The sequence below is a fragment of the Biomphalaria glabrata genome, chromosome 4 (genome assembly GCF_947242115.1).
Source record: "Biomphalaria glabrata chromosome 4, xgBioGlab47.1, whole genome shotgun sequence".
Classification (NCBI taxonomy): domain Eukaryota; kingdom Metazoa; phylum Mollusca; class Gastropoda; family Planorbidae; genus Biomphalaria; species Biomphalaria glabrata.
In genome coordinates, this window is record NC_074714.1 from 44,286,038 (window position 1) to 44,312,577 (window position 26,540).

At 37.7% G+C, this 26,540-nt stretch overlaps 1 protein-coding gene across 2 annotated transcripts in view; it reads left to right on the forward strand.

Moving 5' to 3' along the window:
* LOC106062465 (voltage-dependent calcium channel subunit alpha-2/delta-3-like) overlaps positions 1–26,540 on the forward strand; it is a 239,117-nt gene that overhangs the window by 37,758 nt on the left and 174,819 nt on the right. For both annotated transcript variants that reach the window (XM_056026032.1, XM_056026034.1), the window contains exon 2: positions 5,019–5,872. In XM_056026032.1, the coding sequence (XP_055882007.1) occupies positions 5,742–5,872 (131 nt within the window). In that variant the 5' untranslated portion in view covers positions 5,019–5,741. The remainder of the gene's footprint in view (positions 1–5,018; positions 5,873–26,540) is intronic.

Genomic DNA, 26,540 nt, shown 5'->3' on the forward strand with positions numbered 1-26,540 from the left:
TAACAGAATCTAACTCACTACAATAACACAGCCTTTCAGTCTCACGTTCAGGAGGCGTCTCCTCCTAACTAAGACCAAATGACGACAATGCCACCTAGGTTGCATCATTAACAACCAATCGCTAAGCTCTTCCCACCATCACCATATGAACACACACACACACACACACACACTATCTCTCTCTCTACCAATGCCTCTTAAAGAATGCCAGTTTTTTAAAGAACGAAAGAGTACGTGTAAATTAAAATTTGTGTTTTGGGTGCCGATCCCATATAAAGATGAGGCTTTTAGGGGCTGCACTATCTTGCGCTGTCAAAAATCCGGCCCTGACTATTATTGAATCTAAATGAAACTTTGACAGTCTATAGAAGACATGTAAAGAAGATGAATTACTTCCAAATGACCTGTTTTAAAATATTCCATTAATGTTTTCATTAATCAGACATCTATTTCCCAAGAGTGTGATGACCAATCTAAGTCCAGTGACTTCCTTTTGCGCTAAGGGAAAGGAGCTTTGAGGTGCCGACGGTTAATAAGGGTGTCATGTGGACAGCGCAACGACCAATCGTCTTTATCTCCCTCTAGATAGGTAACCATTAGGGTCCTAAAAATCTCAGCCTTCAGTGGGATTCGAACTAGAGATCTTTCGAATCGGAAGTCACACCAACACTCCATCCCCCCTCCCAATGGTCTACAACAAGTTGTGTTCTGATGTCAGTACTAACCACACCCGAGGTGCTTGAGTCCAGTGATCGGACGAGAACCGATATTTTCAATGTTTTATGGCCGTAGACACAGCAAGTGTAAAGACTTTTTTTTGTCCTGTTCTATTGTGTATATATTCGTCACACAATAACGTGAACCTTATGGTTAGGTCGAACAAAAAAAAAGCTAATGTGTCCTATTATTCTCATCATTTAATCATAACACTCTGAAACTCGGCCCTGGCATTACCATACGATCCGGCTACTAATGGCGTGACATACGATAATGATGGGTTTTCATTCGTACATGTTCTCACAATAGGTCAAAGTTTGATAACGAATCGATAACTGAACTGATGCATGCGTGGGTTTACTCACTCGAGTGTATTTCTACTTACTGGTAGACTGGCTGATGGACTGGTAGACAGGTAGACTGACTGATGGACTGGTAGACAGGTAGACTGGTACACAGGTAGACTGGTAAGTTATCTCCATGTGTACACGCGCAGACCTTATTATTTGGAAGTACTTTGTTATTACCTTACTCTGTTCACACTAACGTGAGTTTTAAATAATTATATGTCGTTTATCGCTTTGTGCAGGAGTAGGCAAGCTTTTTCTATCGAGGCCGCAATGAAGCAAATTAGGAATGGGTGGGCCGCATATAAAACGATGACTATATATGCATATTATCCTTTCATTAACATCTGAACTGTAATATACATTACTTTTTTAACACTCCCTATTAATTATTATTATTATTATTATAGCTTTAATATAGCGCTATTGAGAAACTACAACCAGAGGTAGCCATGTCTTAAATTAATTATAGTAATACTCCAGTTCCTGCATTACACTACGTCACAATATTTCACCACAAATGTATAGTTGTACTTAATGTGAAGTATTTAACTCTTTACACTTGTGCATAATGCATGATGTTCATGAACTGTGGAACTGTTATCCTCTTGAGTGCTTTCAAACTACAGTAATTCAGCATCGATCTGTTGTAACACTTGTTTATTTTCAAACAAGGCAATGCTTGTTCACAGATGTCCGTGGACCAAAATAATGTGAAAGTTTAGTTTTTAAGTTGTGGAAATGCAGCCTTCTGACAAAGACCCATCCAAGTCCCGAGAAAGAACTCACTTCAATTTCTCTTTTAGGTCATAATTTGCTTGGAGGTGTGTCCTCTCGAGCTGAATCAGCTTCTGTACTAAGTCGTAAACTGATGATATTAAAAACTAGTTCTAAGTGTCTTACGTCTTAAAAATTCTTTTTAATTCCACAATCAATGAATATAAATAAGCTACTTTTTACTAAGAATAGTTCCACTTTCAGCAAAAGCAAATAACAAAACCTATTTTCACTTACTTACTCAAAAGAAATGGGATAACTTTGTTAGAAAAAAAAAAAACTAACATGCACATACATTTCATGTGCTAACAACTTATTGCAATGATGCTAATGGTAAACTGAAAGTCTATCTTCCACTCTTCATTAGAAATATTAGTCACAAAGTCACAAGAACCAAACAATGTCTTCCTTGAGATCTCAAGTTCGTTCCGTTACTTTACCCATGCTATGCCAGCTGATACTACTGTGGTACCGAACATCGAATGTTATACTTTCCAAATATTCAAGTAGTTCTCGGACCTGCCTGTGGTTAAGACCCTTAGTTCTGATACGTTTGATCCCCGAGAGAATTGGGTCAATAACATGTTTAATATTCGATGCATATTGCACTGTGTAAATGAGCTTTAATAAAATTGTTAACTGTATTATATATGTCAGTGTTCCGAGCGGACCTTTCGTAGTCTGCCCACTGAACAATGTCTGTGGTGGACATTAGAAGCTTAAGGGTAACACAGTCGATAGCGGGGTAACAATATAATTTTTAAAATGTTTAAAGACATGTGAATAAAATATGAAACTTAATTTTTGTTTTAAAGCTAACCTTTGGAAGAGTACATCTAACCCTTTCAAATGCAAGCAAACATTTAATAGAAAAAAATATGTTCATTTGATAAAAAAAATATAAAAAAAATTGTTGCGGTACATTATTGAAGACTTTGCAGTTTGATTTTGTCCACTTTGTAACCCATTCTTGCGGCTACTTTACAGCCTTATAGCTATATTTTAATTTTAAATAGCTTTTTCTTTTTAAATATTGTGCATATATATTTTTAAAGACATTTCTCTTACTTCGAGCCTGCAATGTTGAAACCAGATTTTCAGTAGTGCATTTAGTTTTTGTGATATAAAATTAAAGTCAGCACAAATCCAACATGTTTCTCTCTACATTTGTCATCCATTGTGGGCCAGGAGCTATAGTTTTTGAGAACCGTTGAACTCTACGTAATGATAGTGAAATGTATGTTGAAAGTCTGTTAAATTGAGGTCTTCCATTTGATGGGGGAAAATGACATTGCCCCTACAGGTCTTTTGTATTAGCCGTATGGGTTGATTAGCCAAACTGTATCTCTTCTCAGATGTGCAGTTGTTTTTTTTTTTTTTGCGTAGGCAGGTCAATTAATTAACCTTTGGACAGTAGCGTGCATCATTCTCGTGACACGAAGACAAGGAACGGGTGGAGGAAGGGGCCAGCACTCCACTGGGACCAACAACATACCCTGTAGTGTGTGTGTGACAGTGTGTGTGTTTGTAAGTTGCTTGTGTTGATACACAATTTAGGCCACACAGTGTTGCGTGTTTAAAACAAAGAACATCACTGCACGTGAAAAAAAAAAAAAAAAACCTGTGTATTGCGCATGCTTGTACACACTGTAAAAATATGACGTTTCGTATCCGAGTCTCTATTCAATTGAAACAAAAACAGGAAGTGAAGTGAAAAGTTTAACAGGTTAAAAAGCCACATGAAACTTTTTGAGGATGTACTGTCACCTGATGGCCGTGCTCTGTTGGATGTGACTTCCAGAACGAACATCCAGGGATAGAAAGCTCCCCCAGCTAGACGCTAAGGTCATGGTACTTATAGGATCTAGAGGCGTTTTTTTTTGTTTACTTTATTCGCATTTTCTATTGCGAATTCTTATTCTTGTTTTTGTTTTTTACAAAGCTAATTAGAACTCCCAATGTCTGTCTGGTGTCTGTCTGGGAGAATTCTTCCCAGCTGAAATTCATAGTCGAAGACAATATACGAATCATTCTATAGTTATTAACCATGTAATTAATAAATTACTGGTAATTAATTAATTTTGTTTGATTTAGAAAAGGGGAGATAAACCTTGCATTATTGAGATTCATGGCACTCGTTAATTAAAAAAAAAAGTAGTTGTTTTATGTTGCTTGTTTCGTATTTGTTTATCTCAGCTACAGTTATATCTTTAAAAATAAAAGAAAGTTAGATCAATGCACCAACTTCGGCCCGCGGGTCAAATCTGACCCGTGACACTGCTGAATCCAGTCCCCTTCCCACCTTGCAAAGTAAAGCCGTGGAGGCTAAGGCTCTTTCGCTTTGACGATTTGTTGGCACATCTGATATAGACGTATCGTGTAATGTACTTCATTTGTCTTCTGTGGCATTTCACGTCTCGAGAGGCGACCTTTTCCCTTTGCAACTTCTTGTGTGACAAAAGAGGCCAATCTTTGATGCACAGCTACGGTCACATATGTTCTTATAACCTAGCCAGCCAGATTCAGGACTTCCACTGCTTCATATGCTAATCTAGTGGTTCATAATTCTTGAACATATACTTTTGCATGATTAGGCTCAATAAAACTCTTAAAAAGCATAAACCATCTCAGTCTATATGTCTGTCTGTCTGGTACAATTTTTGTTCACTTAATTTATTGTATCTAAGAAAACAAGAAAAACAACAACAATTATTTAATAAATTATTGGTAATTAAATATTTTGTTTGGTATCGATCAAGGGAAAGAAATTGTACTTGGCTGATCATACAACATAAGTTGCATTAGGCCCCCTTATACTTTGTGTAGAGAAAAATAGTTTGAAACTAACAATATATAGCTATAAAAACAATTTTCAAAAGCACTTCGCTGACCCAGTGCATAGTGTATTGGCTAGAGTTTGAGTACTCGAGCTTGAATTTAAGGCGTAGAATTATTTTTTTTTATGATATACTTTTAAAAGCTATCACGGTAACCTTCACACAGATACTTCCTTCATTCTTCCCCCCTATTTGTAATCGCACAAATTTTTTAGCTTTAGTCTAGATCTATTACAAATTTAATCGCATGACTGATCCAGACTAATTGACACAATTACATTTAATTTAAGCTTTGTTTTAATAAGTATTTTACAAATATTTTTCCCGTTTCTCTTTGTAGATTTTCAAGGCGTGCTACGCATCACAAACATTTATAACCTGATTTCGCTGTGCTTTCGCAGTACAAAATAAACATTATTTCACATCACTTTGGTCTGAGAGGAGTAACAGATAGTTTCTTTATCGTTCAGTTTTAATGATCTCATGCACTTTACGTCTTTGGAGATGTGAAGAATGGGATGAAGGTGAACGGCATGGGATCGAGTCTCTTCTGACAGCGTGACACAACGTACGCTAACATCAGCATTCTTGCACTAACATCTCCATCAATTAGATCTGCTGTCAATGTCAGCCACATTCGTTCCATCTTAGTTCCATCTTAGTACCATATGTGTTCCATCTTAGTACCATATGTGTTCCATCTTAGTTCCATCACTACCTTAATGGATTTGTCTCTCGTTTTGTCAACTCGCGAAGAAACTGTTGGAAAAAACCTGAAAGAGGACCCAAAGAAACACTGATAATTACAAAACCAATAATCTGAACATTTCAAGACCCACAGTGAAATATGCTGACACATTTTTCTAAGGCCGTGAAGCGAGTGTCTTAACCATATACTCGTTTCGTTCAGACCTTCTTCCCGCCTTCTGACAACCTTCTTACAGCTTGTATTATTATACTACCAGTCTGTATTTCATTTTGGGAGGGTCATACGGCCATGGTGAATGCCTTTTATGACAACGTTGGAGAAGCCAGCTGTGGAGTCTTTACTCTGAGATGAACAATGGGAACTCTTCACATGGATATAATGACGCAAACAAGACGCTTATCCATTTCGGTGTGTATGATCTTTATCTTGATCTTCTTCTTGACGTGTAACGCTCAAAGATTGGATAATACCAAAAACATAAGCGGGTAAGTTATATTTAAAATAAAATTACCTTTTCTAAAACTATAATCTTTGATATATGAGATCAATAGCTTGATATTTTATTTGCTACTGATCGATTTCCTAGACTCAAAGCGGTTGTTGAAAAATACCTTTTGTTTCATAAATTTAAATATGCTGGATTTGATAGTTCAAAACAATATGCCCCCATTTTCATTGTTAATCTTAAATTCAATCCTTAAAATATCCTTCTAGTTACCGTTGTCGCCCAGAGTGCACCATGTCAGATTCTTTCAACTATAACTACAACCTTGCAGGGAATAGATACTTTCTTTGGCACACGTGTGTAAAGGGAGATAAATCATTTATTTCCTACACACTCGGTCCTTGCTCACTCTTTGCTTGACCTATGATCTAGCATCGAGAACTGGTTCAGGCACAAACTATGCCACAATGTTCTGACGCCAGTCTTGTAAAGGTTGACTAACTGGCACAGACTGTGAATGACACTGTCATTTAATATAAACGTGAAAAACAAAATCAGCTACTTAATATCAGACGAGATGTTGCCTTTGTCAACGTCTGCCATACAGTCGTCTGCTATCGACCAGTTCTATTTAAAGACTAGCACGTGACCATGTAATTCATTGCCCTGTTTTTTTGTTTAATCTTCATAACAATAAAAAGTGGTTAAAAATAAAATGTTAATAAGATATAACATTTTACAAATCTGTGCTTAATTTTAAAATATGGAAAAAAAAAAAAAAAGGCGCGCCTAAATTATTTGCTAATGTTCGGCTACAATCTATAATTAGTTGACATTTTAGGATCTAGGTCGAGACGTAAATCTCTGGTATGATTACAGATGTGTGTGTGTGATGCCAAAGTAGTTTCAAGCCAGTGTTCCAGAGGCGTAGCGAGCATAACTGGCGACAGGTGCAGAACATTTTTGGCGCCCCTCCCCCCCCCTTTTCCGATACAACACATTATACTATAATAAATATATATTGCTCAATAATAAGAATATAATGAATTAAATATCTACATAGAGCTGCTAACTTGACTTTAGTTTCTCGTACTTAAAAAACAGTAATGACTTACGATATTAGTGTCATAATCGTTTTTTTAGCCAACTGTTTAAAGTTCACTTTAAAACGTTTTGTTGAGAGAAAATTCTATTATCTATGACTTCTGGTTTCGTTAAGAGAACAAATCTCTCTTGTCTTTAGGTCAGGGCTATAGATTGATGGCCGATCCTATTTTATTAATAAACTGTAGATCAGAGTTTCTCAAACTTTTACCAGTGGCGAAAATAAAGTGTTCGCCCCCCCCCCCACCCGAGCCATCTGTGGTCTAGTGCAGTGTTTTGAAAGTGGGCTGGCGTACCCCCAGGAGTACGAGCAGAGTTTAAAGGGGGTACGCGTTGTATTAACTATGCTGATTTCATTTAAATACTCATTTATTATGTTAAGTAGATGAATGCTAATTCAGCATTTTTAGACTATAAGCCGAAAACATTGCATCTCAGATTAAAATTGACAAGCAGGAAACCAAATTCTAAAGATCTGTCTTCTAAATACAAACCATGTCCTCCTTCTCAATGCTCCAAGTCAATATTATAATCATTTATATTATAATATTATTATCATTTATTTTATAAACATTTTTATTTTTCGTTTATTATCTTTTGTATGTAGGCTTACCATAAATGTTTTGATTGTTATTAAATTAATCCATTGTCTAGGGGTACCCAGAGTTACGTAAATTCTAGAAGGGGTACAAGTAAGTCAAAAGTTTATGAAACACTGGTCTAGGGGAGCGCTGTACTAACCCAGAGTTACGCCCGGGAGGGTTTTAAGGGTGTAATGAGAAAGAAATGTTTGATAAGGTGACATTGAACTCTTCCTGTTTTGTGCAGTCTTTCAGCGCAATAGTATTGTAGTGTTGGCGTTGGTTGGGTCCACTTGACCAAGTCTTCTTCAGCTTCAGGTTTCTCTCGAGCGCTCAGAAGATGATGATCTGAAGCAACATCTGCTTCTCGTCTTACACGTACATCAAGAAGAGATCGACGGGACTTCTTCACAATACAGAATGGTCTATTCAGTTCTCTGTTGATAGGTCTGGTGACATGGCCTATTCAGTTCTCTGTTGATTGGTCTGGTGACATGGTCTATTTGGTTCTCTATTGATAGGTCTGGTGATATGGTCTATTTGGTTCTCTGTTGATAGGTCTGGTGACATGGTCTATTTGGTTCTCTGTTGATAGGTCTGGTGATATGGTCTATTTGGTTCTCTGTTGATAGGTCTGGTGACATGGTCTATTTGGTTCTCTGTTGATAGGTCTGTTGATATGGTCTATTTGGTTCTCTGTTGATAGGTCTGGTGATATGGTCTATTTGGTTCTCTGTTGATGGGTCTGGTGACATGGTCTATTTGGTTCTCTGTTGATAGGTCTGTTGACATGGTCTATTTGGTTATATTTATGGCTACAAGTAAGTCAAAAGTTTATGAAACACTGGTCTAGGGGAGCGCTGTACTAACCCAGAGTTACGACCGGGAGGGTTTTAAGGGTGTAATGAAAAAAAATGTATAGGCATAATTATAACATAGTTATCGAGTGTTTCTTTGCAAGAATACTTACAATATATTTGGAAATCTAATTACGTAATGAATGCTCAGTACAACAAATCTGTTTGGACTCTTTTTTTTTTAATCGGAAAAATGTGTTTCAAAGTCTTTAGTGTTTTGGTATTCTAGAATTGTTTCTGGAGACAGCATATTTCAAGGGAACGTTGTCCTGCGTTCTGAGCTGCAGAAGTCTAATTTTTAAGTCTGTGGTTGTATATATATATATATTTACTGTTTAATGCATTTTTATAGTGTTTCTTTGATGTTCTAGTATGCACAGGGCTGTTTGGTTCAGTCTCTTATGAGTATCTAAGAGAAGGTTTGGGTACTCAACCAACACTACTCAGAAAATTCTAATTCTAATTAGAAATTAACCTAAGTGTCTAAGATAACATTTGAAATTAACTTAAGTGTCTAAGAACAGATTGAAATTAAGTTTCTAAAAACTGATTGAAATTAACCAAAGTGTCATTTGTCATTGGATGTATACAAATATATACTCGAGTTTTTTTTTTTTTTATAAATGAACATAATGTTCTAGTGATAAGAATAAAAAAGTATGTTTTTTCATTACCACGAGGATACACCGATGAATGTATATTGCATTAACTTTGACACGGATAGAATAATCTCCTCCAAGAAGACGATCAAACTAACTCCTACCAAGGTATTCATCCATGTTTCACAACTGCCAGCACACACTTGTTTGCCCTGAGAATTAACGGACCTGACTCCCAGACACTACTTCGATACATTTTCCTTCCGGGGCAAACCGGAAACGACGTATTTGCATGACGTGACCAGGTCTACATGAAGGGAGCGGTACGCACACTATCGGCCATCTTACAGTGCCATTGACTTATTGAGTAGCTGAACCAAGTGAGAGGTTTCGTGATCTGCGCCCCCCTTCTTCTCTCCCCCACCCCCATTTTACCCTCATCCCACGCCACTCTGCCCCCTCATTGGCGTGCAGGAGCTCGTCGTGCCCCCTTAATGGCGGTAAAGTCTATCTGTTGTGGCGTCAGTTGCCCCTTGTCTGGAGTTTCTCTTGGTGGTAATTAGATCACTGCTCCTGCTAGGTTGAACAAAAGGGACACAGGCACATATCAACTTACCGACGCAATGGGACACGAAGAGAGAGGGTATAGTTAGGCCAGAAAAGTTCTTTGATTTCCATTTGGATATACTATTGCTTAGGCTAAGACTGTTTAAAAAATATTACAACGATATAGCGACATCATAGCTATAAAAATAAAAGTCTTTTATGAAACACCATAACTAACTAGCTAAATAACTAACTAACTAACTAATTAACTAATTAGCTATCTTTAAATATATAATGAAAAATTGTAGTCAAACGGAATTTCCATTTGTTTGGATCAATAAAAATGATCTTTTCTCATCTTGTTTTCTTATAGATAGGTAGGTAGATAGATAGATATACAGACAGACAGACAGACTATAATTCAGTGTTTTTCTTCATATTTCATTAGCGAACAAAGGGATCCATAGGCCTAATTGAGGGACATACAAATGTGATATCCTATATGAATATTGATCTATCTGCGTTCAATCCTCTCTGCCATTGTCATTCGTAGTACGAAATATTTATCATATAATCTACAGTTTAAACCAGCAACGCAAGTGTGGTTATTATATTTAAAATTGCAAGGAATACATTCGAACTTTTCCATGTATCTAAAACACTAAGATGCCCTCTGTGTCGTTGAGCAGAAGTTATAATGTAGTTCCAGACACCTAATCTAATCTCCCATGTAGGAGTAAGTATTATTTCAGATGACACACACACACACACACACACATTGGCTTAAAATGTTGGAATTATTTTTTTTTATAACAAAACAAACTTTATTTTTATTTACAAAATTTCCAGGCCTAGAATATTAGTGATTTGCATGACGCCTTCAGTCGTAGAATGACTATCGTTCATCTCGTAGAACACTTTGTCATATGACTGTGTAGCCCCCAGTAGTGAAGCGATATTCAAAATACAAATGTAAGCACATTTTCTCATAGGATATTCAAAATCTCTAAAACTCATTTTAATCCACTTGCTATCGCCGTTTAACTTTGTTTTTCTCTTCCCAGACTACATCGCAATGTATACAATAAAGCACATAAAACTACGCGTACTCTAAAAATTAGTTTCTTAGTTCATAGTACATGTATACTCCAAACACTAAATACACACTCCCCATGACCCTCGGGTTGCATTGTGCGTGTGCGTAGGACACATCTTGTATACTTGTTTACGACATTGGCCACTTGATCTTTTTATCGACTTTTGATTCCCAAAGATGTTTTATTCAATTCGTGTCCCTCTTAACAAAGCATATTTGACCAGATTTATTTTCTTTTTTCAACTACACAGGGACAGGCAACTGCTGCTATTTTGACTGACATGCGCATTGTACTAGAGGCTTTCATCCTTGCTTTCTGCTAATGGAAATCGTTTGCGGGAAGGGCTTCAGAACAATACAACCAGAGAGCATTGCTCGCCCCCCCCCCCCCTCAGTCCAATTGAAACAAAATAACTCATTGTCCAGCTCTAGAATACCACCAGGGGGGGGGATCTCTCAAGAGATGAAGTGAAAAGAATTAGAAAATAGGAAGTTGATGGGGAGAGAGGGGGGGGGGGTGAGTTGGCCATCTATGATGACGCTTCGATCATCGGCAGAAGAGCCTGACCGTGAAAGATGTGTTATCAGAGAATGACAAAATGGTCTGAAACTCTGGCCGCGTGGCACTAATGTTTGGCCCAGCCACTTGTCATTAGCTGACTGGACGTGCCACGACATAAAGGACTGCCTGTGGCATCTCTTGACTTTGACACTAAGTTGCCAAATGGATGTCCACACGAGCGCTTCCCCCAAAACGAATCAAGGACCGAACAATGGTTTTATCATGGCGCAACGCATGACCATCTCGTGAGTAGTTCTATAAAAGAGATTCTGACGCGTGACAAGCCTCGTCGTCTGGTAGTAAATATTATAACCTGTCATTCAAAAAGATTCTTTGACGACCAGTAACAAGACAATGAAAAAAAAAATCAAACTTGACACATTGACATACACTCCTGAAAGACATGGGCGTGTCTTATTGTAAATACACTCGGTCATATGACAGTTAATTCAGATAGCTTCACCTATCTTGTGTATGTTGTGATACTAATTAGAAAATTCTGTAAGTAACAGAAGCTTTTGTTTTCACTAACTAGTACATAGAGGAGGCGCGGTGTCTAAGCGGTGAAAGCTCTTAGCTTCCGTACCGAGGGTCCCGCTTCAAATCCTGATGAAGATTTGGATTTTTAATTTCGGGATCTTCGGGCGCCTCTGAGTCGACCCATCTCTAATAGATACCTGACATTATATGGGGAAAAGTAAAGACGGTTGGTCGTTGTGCTGGCCACATGACGCCCTCGTTAACCGTAATGACCTTTACATTATCGCAAGGTCTGAAAGAAATACTTCCTTCCTTGACTAGTCTATCGTTAGTTTATGGATCTATAATCATTGAAGTTGTTAACAACTAGAATCTATTTCAAATGAACATTTTTCCACTGAAAACACTGTCTCGCGCTTTCCGTTTGTTTCTTTGTTAAATTGTATTCTCGGGAACTTTTTTGTCTTTCCAGTAAAATAGATCAATTTGAGCGTAGCCAGGATTTTATAAATTGTTTTTGATGTGGTGGGGAGGGTGACGTGATTTTTTTTCTTTGCATACACTTTGTTTTTCGTAAGCAAGTCTTGTGTAACTTTGAATAGGTTCTTTTTGGTCTTAACGCAATGACATTATATGCCCCTGCCAAGCAAGCTAGGAGATCTGGAGGAAAGCTGCTTAGCTGCATCAGTGAAATCCTAGTTTGATCCCCGGCTCCAAGCGTTTTTTTCTTGTATTCTGAGCTTTAAGATGCATTTTCTGAAGTGTCTATGATGCTATATTGTGCTATTTTTCAAACGAAACAAAGTGCAGGTCAACTATCTGGCATTTCTGCATTTTAGTAATGGAGCCCAACGAATGGTAGGAAAACAGATCAATACGTGAAGTATTTGATTTCGTAGTCTACGTCGTAGACTGCGTGATAACTGTAAATCTACTTTTGGGGCCACTCTGTATATTACCTCTGATAGCTTAAAGAGATGTTATGGTTAGAAAAAGTTTGCTGGAATCGTTCGAGCTGTTACAGGTAGTTTTTGTGATCTGCTACGATGTGGTGATCTGAGACGATGTGGTGATCTGAGACGATAGTCTGATCTGAGACGATGTGGTGATCTGAGACGATAGTCTGATCTGAGACGATGTGGTGATCTGAGACGATGTGTTGATCTGAGACGATGTGGTGATCTGAGACGATGTGGTGATCTGAGACGATGTGGTGATCTGAGACGATGTGGTGATCTGAGACGATGTGGTGATCTGCTACGATATGGTGATTTGAGACGATGTGGTGATTAGAGACGATGTGGTGATTTGAGACGATATGGTGATCTGAGACGATGTGGTGATCTGAGACGATGTGGTGATCTGAGACGATGTGGTGATCTGAGACGATGTGGTGATCTGCTACGATATGGTGATTTGAGACGATGTGGTGATTTGAGACGATGTGGTGATTTGAGACGATGTGGTGATTTGAGACGATGTGGTGATCTGAGACGATGTGGTGATCTGAGACGATGTGGTGATCTGAGACGATGTGGTGAACTGAGACGATGTGGTGATCTGAGACGATGTGGTGATCTGAGACGATAGTCTGATCTGAGACGATGTGGTGATCTGAGACGATGTGGTGATCTGAGACGATGTGGTGATCTGAGCCGATAGTCTGATCTGAGACGATGTGGTTATCTGAGACGATGTGGTGATCTGAGACGATGTGGTGATCTGAGACGATGTGGTGATCTGAGACGATGTGGTGATCTGAGACGATGTGGTGATCTGAGGCGATGTGGTGGTATGAGGCGATGCGGTGATCTGAGACGATGTGGTGATCTGAGACGATGTGGTGATCTGAGACGATGTGGTGATCTGAGACGATGTGGTGATCTGAGACGATAGTCTGATCTGAGACGATGTGGTGATCTGAGACGATGTGGTGATCTGAGACGATAGTCTGATCTGAGACGATTTGGTGATCTGAGACGATGTGGTGATCTGAGACGATGTGGTGATCTGAGACGATGTGGTGATTTGAGACGATGTGGTGATCTGAGGCGATGTGGTGATCTGAGGCGATGTGGTGGTAAGAGGCGATGCGGTGATCTGAGACGATGTGGTGATCTGAGACGATGTGGTGATCTGAGACGATGTGGATGATCTGAGACGATGTGGTGATCTGAGACGATGTGGTGATCTGAGACGATGTGGTGATCTGAGACGATAGTCTGATCTGAGACGATTTGGTGATCTGAGACGATGTGGTGATCTGAGACGATGTGGTGATCTGAGACGATGTGGTGATTTGAGACGATGTGGTGATCTGAGGCGATGTGGTGATCTGAGGCGATGTGGTGGTATGAGGCGATGCGGTGATCTGAGACGATGTGGTGATCTGAGACGATGTGGTGATCTGAGACGATGTGGTGATCTGAGACGATGTGGTGATCTGAGACGATGTGGTGATCTGAGACGATGTGGTGATCTGAGACGATAGTCTGATCTGAGACGATGTGGTGATCTGAGACGATAGTCTGATCTGAGACGATTTGGTGATCTGAGACGATGTGGTGATCTGAGACGATGTGGTGATCTGAGACGATGTGGTGATTTGAGACGATGTGGTGATCTGAGACGATGTGGTGATCTGAGACGATGTGGTGATCTGAGACGATGTGGTGATCTGAGACGATGTGGTGATCTGAGAAGATGTGGTGATTTGAGACGATGTGGTGATCTGAGACGATGTGATCTGAGACGATGTGGTGATCTGAGACGATGTGGTGATCTGAGACGATAGTCTGATCTGAGACGATAGTCTGATCTGAGACGATGTGGTGATCTGAGACGATGTGGTGATTTGAGACGATGTGGTGATCTGAGACGATGTGGTGATCTGAGACGATGTGGTGATCTGAAACGATGTTCAATCGCTAGCTGGTTCGATAGGCTAAGGCACTGCTAAGGAGATTTTAAAATTATTGAAGGTGATGTGCAAATCTGAAGTCAGGTTGTGATCCATTTTGTCGTTGCCAATTGGGGCAGGGCCGACTTTACGTAAGTAAAGGTCCTAGGTGAAGTGAATTTGTTGACTCCTAATGAAAATTAAAAAAAAAAATAAATCACGCAATTTATAAAAAAAAAAGTGTATCTAGATATATATCGAAATCAATGAATATGTTTTGGACACGTTTTTTTTATTATTTATTCTTTTAGCCAATTTGTTGACCATTTCTTTTAAAGCCAACTGCTTTTTGTTTGCCTTTAGATGCACAAGACTAAAAAATAAATCTAAAATTTCATTAGTAAACTTTGAGCCATGATAAAAAACTTAGAGCTAGATTAGCAGACATAGAACAATAAAGCTTTGCTATGTTTGATCTAAGTTTCACTGTTTTTTCCCTAAAAAATTTCCAGTCCTACGCGAGACCCCCACCAAATCGGAGGCCCTGGGGGTTGTCTAGTTCGCCTATGCCTTAGGCCGTTCCAACTGTTAGGTGACACTAATTATTTTTTGTTGATTAGAATGTGTGTGACGTGACCCGTCGACTCATTCCAGGGGGAGGAACACAAAGGAAGCTCCTTTGGTGAAAGGGATTAAGATCAGTTCTAGCAGTAAATACTCTTGTTATATTGGCATCTCTAGTCATTACAATCATCTCACGAATTGCGTGAAGAGGAAAGAGACGAGGGGGGAGGAGGGAGGGGGCACCAAATGAGACCGGCTGACTTCTGACATGACATTCGTTGTTATCGACTCAAGCCATCAAGCACGCAATACATACATGAGCACGCAGGCGCGCGCACACACATACACGGGATCATATGTCCGGACTTAACGGAAAATCTCAGGTCTCAAATGTTCATCGTCGTTATTGTCCTAGGAATCGACTGCCATCACTGTGGGATCGGTTGCATCTTCGTGTCTTTCTCTTTACACTGGAAGGTTTCATTCTTCATTTTAAACACTTTACGAACAAACTCATGAGACCAGTGGCGTAGCTATGGAATTTGGGGGCCCGGAGGGTGACTTCGTTAGGGGCCACTGAAATTATTGACATTCGACATCATGGCATGAGATAATAACATAATATTTAATGTAAAACAAATTTTCGACACTCAAGTGGGGGGTCTTCGGGGGATTTTAAGTTTTGAGCCCCCACCCTCCACCCTAGCTACCCACTGATTAAAGACCAGTTTCATTTAGTTGCTTTAAGGACAACTTGCTTTTATGTGCCAACGAATCCGATATTACGGCTGCTACTGTTAGATTGTGATCCACATAATAAATATTCGTCACTTTGTAATGTTTTTAAATGTAGCCAAATCAAGTTCGAATCATCTTTGAAGATACAGTTCAACTTTATAATACGGCGGAAATTGTGTTGCTCATTTGCCAAAAAGTGTTATATTTTCTAGGCGGGGGACATCAGCCATTATGAGTCTTTAACTCTTTCTTTCCGTAATTATTAACCAGATTCTGGTGGAATCAACGCAAGTATTGTCAGTTAGGAGAGAATGAGTTAAAACACAATGTTTACTAAAACTGAATATGAGACTGGAACTAAGCTTCAACAAAATGTACAAAATCTTTTTAAAAAACAATCAAACGTGACACTATCCGAGACCTTCATGGAGAGGATTGGATGTCTACCAGAACCAAAAAGAAGCACCAACTAAACTCAATGAACGCTGTACCACATTGATGGACCTCGTTTACCAAAACAAGCGGTCACTTCATGGCCATTGATAAAACAACGAAAAATATTGTCACGTGATATCCATGTTTGATTCGAATTAGGTCGTTAGTTGTATAGAACAGAAAGAGAAGCACGCGATTCAAGGGTGTTTGTTTACGACTGGTGAATGAGGTCCATCCCGATTAAACGAAACTGACAGTTCATTACCATTCAATATAACAGAATTCATGCAAACAGTACATTACCATTCAATATAACAGAATTCATGCAAACAGTACATTACCATTCAATATAACAGAATTCACGGAAACAGTACATTGCCATTCAATATAACAGAATTTATAAATAGTACACATCAACATTCAATGTAGCAGAATTGACACAATGCATACACGTTAACATTCAATATAGAATTCATAAAAACAGTTTATTACTATTCAATATAGTAAAATTCATACAACAGTCAATTACCACTCAAGGCAACTGAATTAATACAGACAGGGTTTGATCACTGTTTCCGCAAGAGACATTGATAACGAAATTTTGTTTATGAGTTTCTTTTAACCTTTTTGTTTTATGAGTGTAAAACTACGAGACAGTCTCGTGTTCTGTCTGGTTGAAAGGGACACGGACTGACCTTTTGCTCAACACATTATCTGTCAATGGCCAAAAGACACTGTCTTCCTTGTCACTAATTTCCTAAAAAAAAAATGCATTTATTTTCATGAGCTGACTTTTGTCACAATGACCTGATCTTGGTTTGTGTTACGTCTGATGATCTGGGAGACGAATGGTCTGGTCAACATTCACATTGAGCCTAATTCTGCCTTAGACCTTGTGACCAATTCAGTTTTTAAAGACTAATGCCATAAATTTCTTTTATTGTAAAACAATAAAAATGTAAAAAAATTCTCTTTAAAACCTTTTTTTTTTTGCATGAATGTGCATCGAGATCTTTGAATCAATCATATAATCGATTTATTAAACCAACAATAATAGAGTTTAGAAATATTTTTTAAAAATGTTTTTATTTTTTATTGAGCGCTACTTTCATGCTTATTGCGTTATGGTTCAATCACATTTGTGGACCATTCTGGAAAAAGGTAGGGGGGGGGGGAAAGGGTAATCTGGGAGAAGGTTTCCGTGCTGTATTTTCAAAAGCAATTTTGTTAAAAAAGAAAATTATGCTCACGTCTGAATTCGAGCTCAAGCCTCCACGATGGAATGCCTCAGTGTTTACCTATGAGCTATTCCAGTGGCAAACTATCTTTTGTTAGTTAAAATTTTGTTTTAGCAAACGATCTAGTCCTCTACGCCAGGTTTCTTTTTACCTTAGTACATTTTCTATATAAAGCATTTATTAATTACGGCTAATTGATAATCTAAATGGTTAATTCTTTGATTGGTCTATGTGCTGTTTTCGACAATGAATAGTTGTGCGAAGTTTAACTTGATTGGAGGATGGGAAGTTGGTAGAAATGACGTGTACAAGATTCCACCCAGGCAGAGTGAGATGAGATAAGCTTTCTAACAATAACAACCCTGGACAAAGGCCCCTGCTGTTGTGTGTAATGCAGATCAAGAGCATGTGGCTTTATAGACCAGTAAAACGAAATTTAGCGAATTCCTAGCCGTCGAAATATGAGAAGCGGTTTCCTCTTCCTCTACGCAACGGGGACACCATGAATCGAAAGGTTAATATGAACCGTGCAAACGACATGCCCCACCCCTTACTGTGCTAAAATAGTTTGTTCAGACCTGGGTTTCCTCACAGACAGTGTGACCTGGTCAGAGCGCCTTTTATGCTTCTAGACTGTGCGGGCTTTGAATAACAATATAGGAACATTAAACTTTTGGTTTTCCTGGGCGAGTGTGAAAGCAGTATTTCTTGTGTGTCGTGTTTTGTGATTGCACTATGGTTATATTTGACGACACAAACTTAACCGTATTGACGAAGATACTAATGTAAGTGGAAAACAGAATAGAAATCCGCTTCGCGAAATAAAACGCTTTTATTCCTTAACATGGAATCACGAAAATATTAAGCCCCCACTAGAAAGACACATTATAATTGAATTTCACTAGTGAATACACCAAAACAGATACAATAAACTTCTTTGACTAACTCAGCAACCGACTCTTGTTATCTTCCCTTGTTTATAGACAATAATCTTCGTTTCCACCATTATTCCGACTAACTTGAAATCAATTCATACGTTCATGGAACCTGGAACCTTCTAGGTGGTAATGACCTGGACAAGCAAACGAAAACAGCTCTATTTTCCTATACATTTGACAGTTGCTGTATATCGCTGGGAAAAGAATTACTAGCTCGTTGGCCACACTGAGAAAACCCTAGTTTGACCGTTATAATTATTTTAAAATTAAATTATATTTGGCTAGAGCGTGAGAAAATATTTCTCTTGAATTAACGATGCGGAGTATAAGTCTTAGAATATTTCCACATTTGGACATAGTTCATTCAAGAGATTAATAAATCGATGTTTCGAGGCATTTTGCGCATCGTCTTCTAAATCTAGATATAAAGGTCTCTTATTGAAACTTTATAAATTCTAGTAGATTTATGCAATAGACTTATATATTATATCTAGACTGGAAATCGGAAACAAATTCTAATCCGCGATTGATCGATTCACAGACATATATATATAGAGATTTTTATGTACGTAACTCTTTTTTCAAGCTCTAAGGGAAGTCGCCCCTATCAATTTTTTCTGTCTTAGAAAAGTAATGATCTTTAGTTTTCAAAGTTTAGAAATAATGCAAAATCATTTCTCGGATTTTCTTTAGAATAGGCTATTAATCACAGAAATATATATTCAAGCAAATATATGAAACAAAGCCATTTCCTGTTAGTTTCCATTGAGATAATGTTTTTAAAATCCTAGATCGAAATAGTTCATGTCTGTTGATATTAATCATCTTATGTACATTTAAATAGTTTGATTACCTAGATCTTTCTAGATTATGTATATCTAAAAATTTCAAAATAATAATTATGAGACGAGAGTACTCTTATTTTTGATGTTCAATTACTAGATCTAGATTTTAAAAATTGAATTATATCTTACATAGGTTAGGGTTGGAAAAAAAAACAATAACTTTACTTCTTTTAACTACTTTACAAAACAACGCCTTGATTCAACTTTTTAAAAAATGTTCACATTTTTTGTAGTGTTAAAAAATCTCCATGTCTAGTCTAGATATAATTTATATAAGTCTATGATTTATGCATTCGGTAAACAAGAATTCTTTCTCGGGGGAAGGGAAATATGGCGGGATAAAAAATGTGCAATTTTTTAAAAATCTTAACATTCATTAAAGACTAAAAGAAAAGCAAACGCTCTATAAGTTGTAAACAGGAGAATTTTTTTTTTTAAATCTGTTTTTCTTGTTAGTAATATGAAAATGTCAATGTCTTCTTTGAGCAAGTTATCAGCAAATTAAATGTAAATAGATCAAAACTTTACGCTTAATTACGTGACGAATGTCCACTTCAATTTTCTCCATGTTTGTTTAAGACTATATTTCTGTAAGACGAAACTTTGTTAAAGTAAGAATGAAGTCATGGACGAGTAGTATTAAAAATTACCAACGCCATTTTGTTTTACTGTTGAACCAACTGCGTTGCCATGGTTTCAGTTTCAAATGCATTACTATTACTATTGAGGTCCTAATGACATGAATTCATGAAAGCGAACAGGCTTAGTGACGTAACTAGATCAGATTTTTTTTCTAATACATCACATTAAATCATAAGTAACAGATGACCTAAAGTAAATGGTCAACAACACGTCATATATTTTTACAATGCCTCATTTCAGGTCGCACATTCATAGGCATATCCTGGTTATGGTTCTCAAAAACGGCTTTAACGATTTTCTAAGAAATATGACAGTTAATGTAAGAATCTTTGGGAAAAGAATTACTAGCTCGTTGGACACTGGGAAAACTCTAGTTTGATCGTTATAATTATTCAAAGTATAAAAAAATATTTTTTGGCTTGAGGACTAGAAAATACTTATCTTGAACAGATTATACTTCTTCGGGTATTTCCATATGTAGGTACTATTCATTAAAAGAATTTTTTTTAAATGTTAAGAGAAAAAAAATAGCTCTATAAGCTGTATAAAGGAAGTATTGTCTTAAGTTTTTAAATTATTTCTACAAAGTTAATATCAACTAACTGTTGATCTGTCTGTTTGTCTGTCAGCTAAAAAGTTTGAACACGTTATTTCTCCCACACCCATTTTCGGATCAAGTTGAAACTTCGCACAATTTTTCGTTGTCGTAGACAATACATAAATCAATTAAAAAAAAAAATAAAACAAGGTTACAATAGACAGTTTGTACAAACTCAAAATCGGCCCCCGAAGAGGTCCACCCAGGCAGGCTTCAATATTTTCAGAAAGAACTTCCAAATAAAATTATATCAAAGACAAATGAGAGATAAGAATGGAGAAAGAAGGTTAACAGATCTTGTGTAGTGCCCCAACGGTCCCGCAGATCAAAGCATAGGTGTAAATGAATGTAAAGTTAGATGTGAACCTGGCCTAACTAGTTCCCCTTTTAGACCTTGTGGTCTATAGGGCAGATGATGTAAAGTTCATCTGTTTTTGTGGCCTACGGTTAGCGAGGGTGTCATGTAGCCAGCACAACGACCAACCGCCTATACTTTTCCCCAACTAATGTCAGGTACCCATTAGAGCTAAGTGGACTCAGAGGCGCCCAGGGATTCCAAGGTTGAAAATTCCAGTCTTCACCAGGATTCGAACCCGGGACCCCCGGTTCGGAAGCCAAGCGCTTTACCGCTCAGCCACCGCTGGCCTAACTGATGTCTTATAATTGATCTAATTGTTTTGAAAAGGCTCAGTCTCTTATTCGAATTTTCTATACAGCATTTTGTTTGATTATTCCGCAATAAAAAAATGTTCAGAAAAATGGAGTTTACTATTCGATTTAAATTAGGTCTAACTTATAATGCATACTAATTAGCTTTTTCTCTTTTAAAAACTGCTTGCATAACTTATTTTAAAAATTAGATTTTTCGCTTTAAGAAAAAAAAAAGTAGCCGTTGCATCAGAACTTTGAATGGTCTAAAATATTGTGATGTCGGATTTTCAATATCTTTTCTAGTTTACGAGATCTAAACGGGACGGACGGACAGACGGTCAGACGGACAGACATTTCGCACAAAACTAATAGCGTCTTTTCCCCTTTCAGGGGCCGCTAAAAATTAGTGCAAACTTATATTACACAAATGGACAGGACTATATCATATACGGACTACCGATTTAAGAATTATTATTGTGTCTTTATAAAGAATATTTTAATGGTTTGAGTCTTTTAAATGACTCGAAAACAAGAAAAATAAAACAAAATATTTTTCTTAAAAATTCACTACCTCCTTTTTCTATCTTTCAGTAAAACAATGCAAATGTGTATTTTAATGCGTAGATTCATGTGTTTGTGATGTTAACTATTTAATGGAACGATTGGCTTCAAGGCAATCTCGACCCCCCCCCCCCCCGCCCTGTCTGACACGCAAACATATTAGGTGATACATCTGTTTAAACGTGTTTCTCGCCCACAGGCTACACTGCCCCTGCCCTGATGTATCGATGTAATCTGAGACTTTTGTCCAGTACAATGGGATACAGAAGTAAAGCGTGACAGGCCTATTTCTAAACGCCTTTGCACAGAGTGTCACGTGACAGAGCTGTTGCTCATTGTGTCTGTTGTTAACTAGAAGTGGAATTAACCTGCTTGGAAATATTGATTTAATCTAGACGAGAGCTATAGTGAAACAAAAGAAAAAAAGTATTTAATTAAAAATATTTAGATAAAAAGAACAGATGAGAATTTTCAAGATGTTGGAATATGATTTCAGGAAAACAGTGAAAGATTTTTAGAAGTGTCGCAGCTAGGAATTTGACATCATTTGGGAACGGGGGGGGGGCTATATCTATATGGGGGCTTCTGCATTTTGCGTAATATTTAATGTAAAAAACACTCATTTGGGGGCCCCCCCCCTCAAGTGGGGCCCGGGAGAATTTTCAAATTCTCCCCCTCCCTTCCCCACCCTAGTTACGCCTCTGATTTTTAAAAGAAAGATTCGCGGAGTAAATATTAGAGAGATGTAACTAACGCAGGGGCAGGAGGGAGGGAAGGATGGTCAATAGATGAGCCGAAAAAAAAAAAGAAAAAACAAGAGATATACATTGAGAAATAGAAAAGAGAAAAAAGAGAGAAACGAAATAGAACGAGTGAAAGGAAAGAGAAAGAGAGAGAAAGGAAAGAGAAAGAGAGAATAAGATAGAAAGAAATAGAGAATAAATAAGAGAAAAATAAAATAAAATGAAAGCGAAAGAAACAAGAGAAAGAGACACATGGTAAGATAAAGCAAGAGAGAGAAAAAAGAGAGAAAGAGAGAGAGGAGAGGAGGGTGATAAAATGGACGACCAAATAGCCTCCAAATACAATAAAGTCAAATTTCTTTTTGAAATGTGTTGAGACTACTAGATCTAGTCATTGTCTGTGTAGGGAAGGCGAGGGTGGGTGAACACAAAACTTGCTTTAACCACTTCTAGACACCCGAACTGAGCGAGGTCAGTAGTCCTATTGATTGCTGGCACCGGCCCCGTACTTTTGTGGAACCCTGGCTACAGAACTCTGGAGGGGATGGGGGAAGTAAGGGATTTGAATAGCATTAAAGCTAAGCTTACCGGGGTCCTGGTCAGCCTCAACTGATGCTTGAATAAATCACCCAGGATGGACAGCGGTCACTACTTATGTAAATCCTCTTGTTTGATGAACCGTGTTCCGCAACACACAACACGTGTTTCTAGCGCCACCACGCTGTCATCGCTGGATGTCCACTGGTCAAGCTTAAGACCTTGTCAACCAAATGGACAGGGGTTAATGATCTTCCTCCACCTCTGATCAACTGAAGTTTGTCGTCTGCTGTTTATCTCATTTACGTAACTGGTCCAACTAACGTCACGCTCAGCTGCTTCAGTGTAGAGATCTCTGCCGGAAACGGAAATGACCGTAGACGAAACAAGAAAAGTAGAAATAAATACTTTTTAAAAATACAAAGTTTATATTATTACGTATCAATTAGTTTGGATCAGTCATTAAATTTGTAATAGATTAACAATAATAAATCTGTGCGATTAGAATATTTTTTTTTTACCAATTGTTTCTGTTTAGCGCAATGTCATGCTTTTATCGTTCTCAATACGCTATGATCCTATCACGTGTCTGGGCCAGTTGGAAAGGGGTAGGGGGAGAACGAATCGGGTATCTGGGTGATCGCTTTTAAAATGTATTTAAAAAAAAGGGAACGCCATGAGTTCGAACTTGTGGGCTAAAGCTTTCTCAGGCTTCTCAAGCCAATGCTGTAACCACTCTGTTAGCGAAGAGTCTATGAATATAGAATATTGTGTAGTAAATTATTGTTTCTATTTCTTGTTTGTGTTCACTAAGCCTCAGACGACAAGCTAATATAAAGGGGACAAATTCAGCCTATACCACCACTTCAGTCACTATTTCTTTCCCTTGTTTAAGATACCAAACAAAATAATTAATTACCAATAGTTAATTGTTGTTGTTTTTTTAAATTGATTCTTGTGTTGTGAGGTAAAAGAAATGTGGATAATTTTAGCTTGATCCGAGTTTGAGTGTCGAAGAAATAACGTGTACAAACTTTTGACCAGACAGATAGAGTTAATATAAGCTTTGTAAAACAACTATGCAATAACATGTCTCTTATCTTCTTAGCTATTAAGGCAACAAAAGGATAGCAGAACGAAAAACAAATCAAAGTTAGCCGTGTGCAGGCTAGATAGCTAGATAACTAAAACTGTAGATTGAAGTGTTGCTAAATCCTTTAAAGTTCTGTGGTTTAATTTGTATTTTGTTCATATCTACAACGAGATTAAGGGCCTGTAAATCTGTGAACTTATAGTTTGGTTTGTATTGCTCTTAAAAGACCTACAGTGTACATTGGGCCATGGTGCCTGAGTGGTAAACCGCTTGTTTTCAAAACTGAGATGTCCTGGGTTTAAATCTCGGCGAAGACTGGGATTTTGAACTTCGGGGTTTGGTTATGTAAAGACGGTTGGTCGTTGTGTATGTCACACGACACCCTCGTTAGCAATACAACATCTGCGCTATAGATCGCTGCGGGTACTTTTACTTTATTTCAGGGTCATTTTGATAAGCTGTATGCATGCTTCAAAAATAAAAATGTTTACTAGCACGTAATTGTATGTCCTAATGAAAGAGTAGTGAAGATTTGCGTGCTCGTAGTTGGCAGTGGTGCCAAGTGATGCTTAATAAGATCCCTTTATATGTGAGTGAAAGCCAGAACGACAAATACAAGTGATGTATTGGGTTGGGGGGGGGGGGGAAGAGAGAAAAACAAAAGGGACCGAACTTCCCCACGTCTCTTGTTTTGTAAAACTACTCACTTGTGTCCCCTTTTAGGTTCCTCCACGGCTGGATGTATTGATCGATTTAAGTTAACACCCCTTGGATGTGGCTCAACACCAGGGGGAGATAATACACTAGACTGTTGGAGATTTAAACAGAGAGAGAGAGAGAGAAAAAAAAAATCTAACAATGAGGAAGAAGTGACGGCCAAAAGAAAATCATTTCACAATTTCGGATTCGATTTTCTGGACCGTTTCCATTGACATTACTTAACTAGTGACAATACCAGGGGAAGTAACTGGGAAAATGACTTAACTACCGCTTCTTTGTAAACCGGGAGGGGAAGAGCATCACATTTGCCAACCACGTCTTTTTATCCCTCATCATCTGTATGCGGTGAAAGGGCAGACATTGTTTTGATGATTGTGTGTTTAGTAAACATGAAAACAGATGTTTAGATATTTTGTTGTTGTCCGAACTTTCAACTTTGGAAAAGCTTTACAGTTGTTCAAACTATTACAATGTTGAGGAAGTGTTAATTGTGAAACCCTAACAGCCTATTGTAATAAACTGACTTCAATATTTAACTCTTTCAATGCAAACTTTCCCTAATGAATGACAATGTTCACCCAAACGAACAAAAAATCTGCAGGGTGGTTAGAGTTACTAAAACTAACGTAACTTTTATTTTATTTTATAATTTAAAATATTTGTTTTTTTTACTTTAAAAAAAATTGCCTTTACCAGCAGCTCTAGCGAAGTTACTCCCTAATAGTAACCCTGCACTGAAAGAGTTAATAAACGTTAAATTAAAACATTCTTTGATGCTTATCATGCAGCATATCCATTATTCAAACAAAATGTCTTCTGATGATGAATTGTGTTGGGGAATTTGTGTGCGAATGTTTTTATGCAACCTTGGGTAAAACAATTGGCGTATAGTTTGTTTCTATGAGCTCAAGAGATTCTGATGTAACCACGAGGACGTCTGTCGTAGTTAATGTTATAAATAGAGGAGCGGAAATGGAAGAGACAAGTGACAGAAAGACGTGTAGTTTCAAAGAGTTGTATTTTGTTTACATTGTTTAAGGTAATAGTCCACTTGTGTTTATAAAAAGATCTACAATGATATTGAGTCTGTAAATATTTGGTATATAAATCACGTTCATTTTTTGTTTAAAAGGAAGTTTGTTCAATTTTTGTATTTGGAAATGAATACTCCTACAGCTGTTTGGTTGGGCTGGACTTTTAGATCAGTGTTTCTCAAAGTGGGGTACGTGTACCCTCAGGTGTAAAGTAAGGTGGTACGCGTTGCACATAGTTAACTATGCTGATTTTTTTAAAAAAATTTCCATTTAGTTTATAAATTAGAATAAAATAAAAGTTTACATTTTTTTTTTCTTATCTATTTTTTTTTACAACATCACATTTTAAGACGAATGTCTACAAAGATCAGGCAATGGATAGGGATGTTACAACTTCCGTCAACACGCCCACTTTTTCAATGTAAAAACTGTGTTTCCATTTTTTTAAGAGTACATTCCATGCGCCTCTGAAGCATAAAAAAAAAAGACAAACTCACTAATTGAATACTTAATTGTAATAGGGTCATTATTATTTTGTAGATGTAGGCCTACAAACAATGAAATACATTTTGATAGTTCTTAAAATAAATCCTTCTTTTTTTTTTGGGGGGGGGGGGGGCTGGGCGAAAGTTGCTCAGCGTAACGAA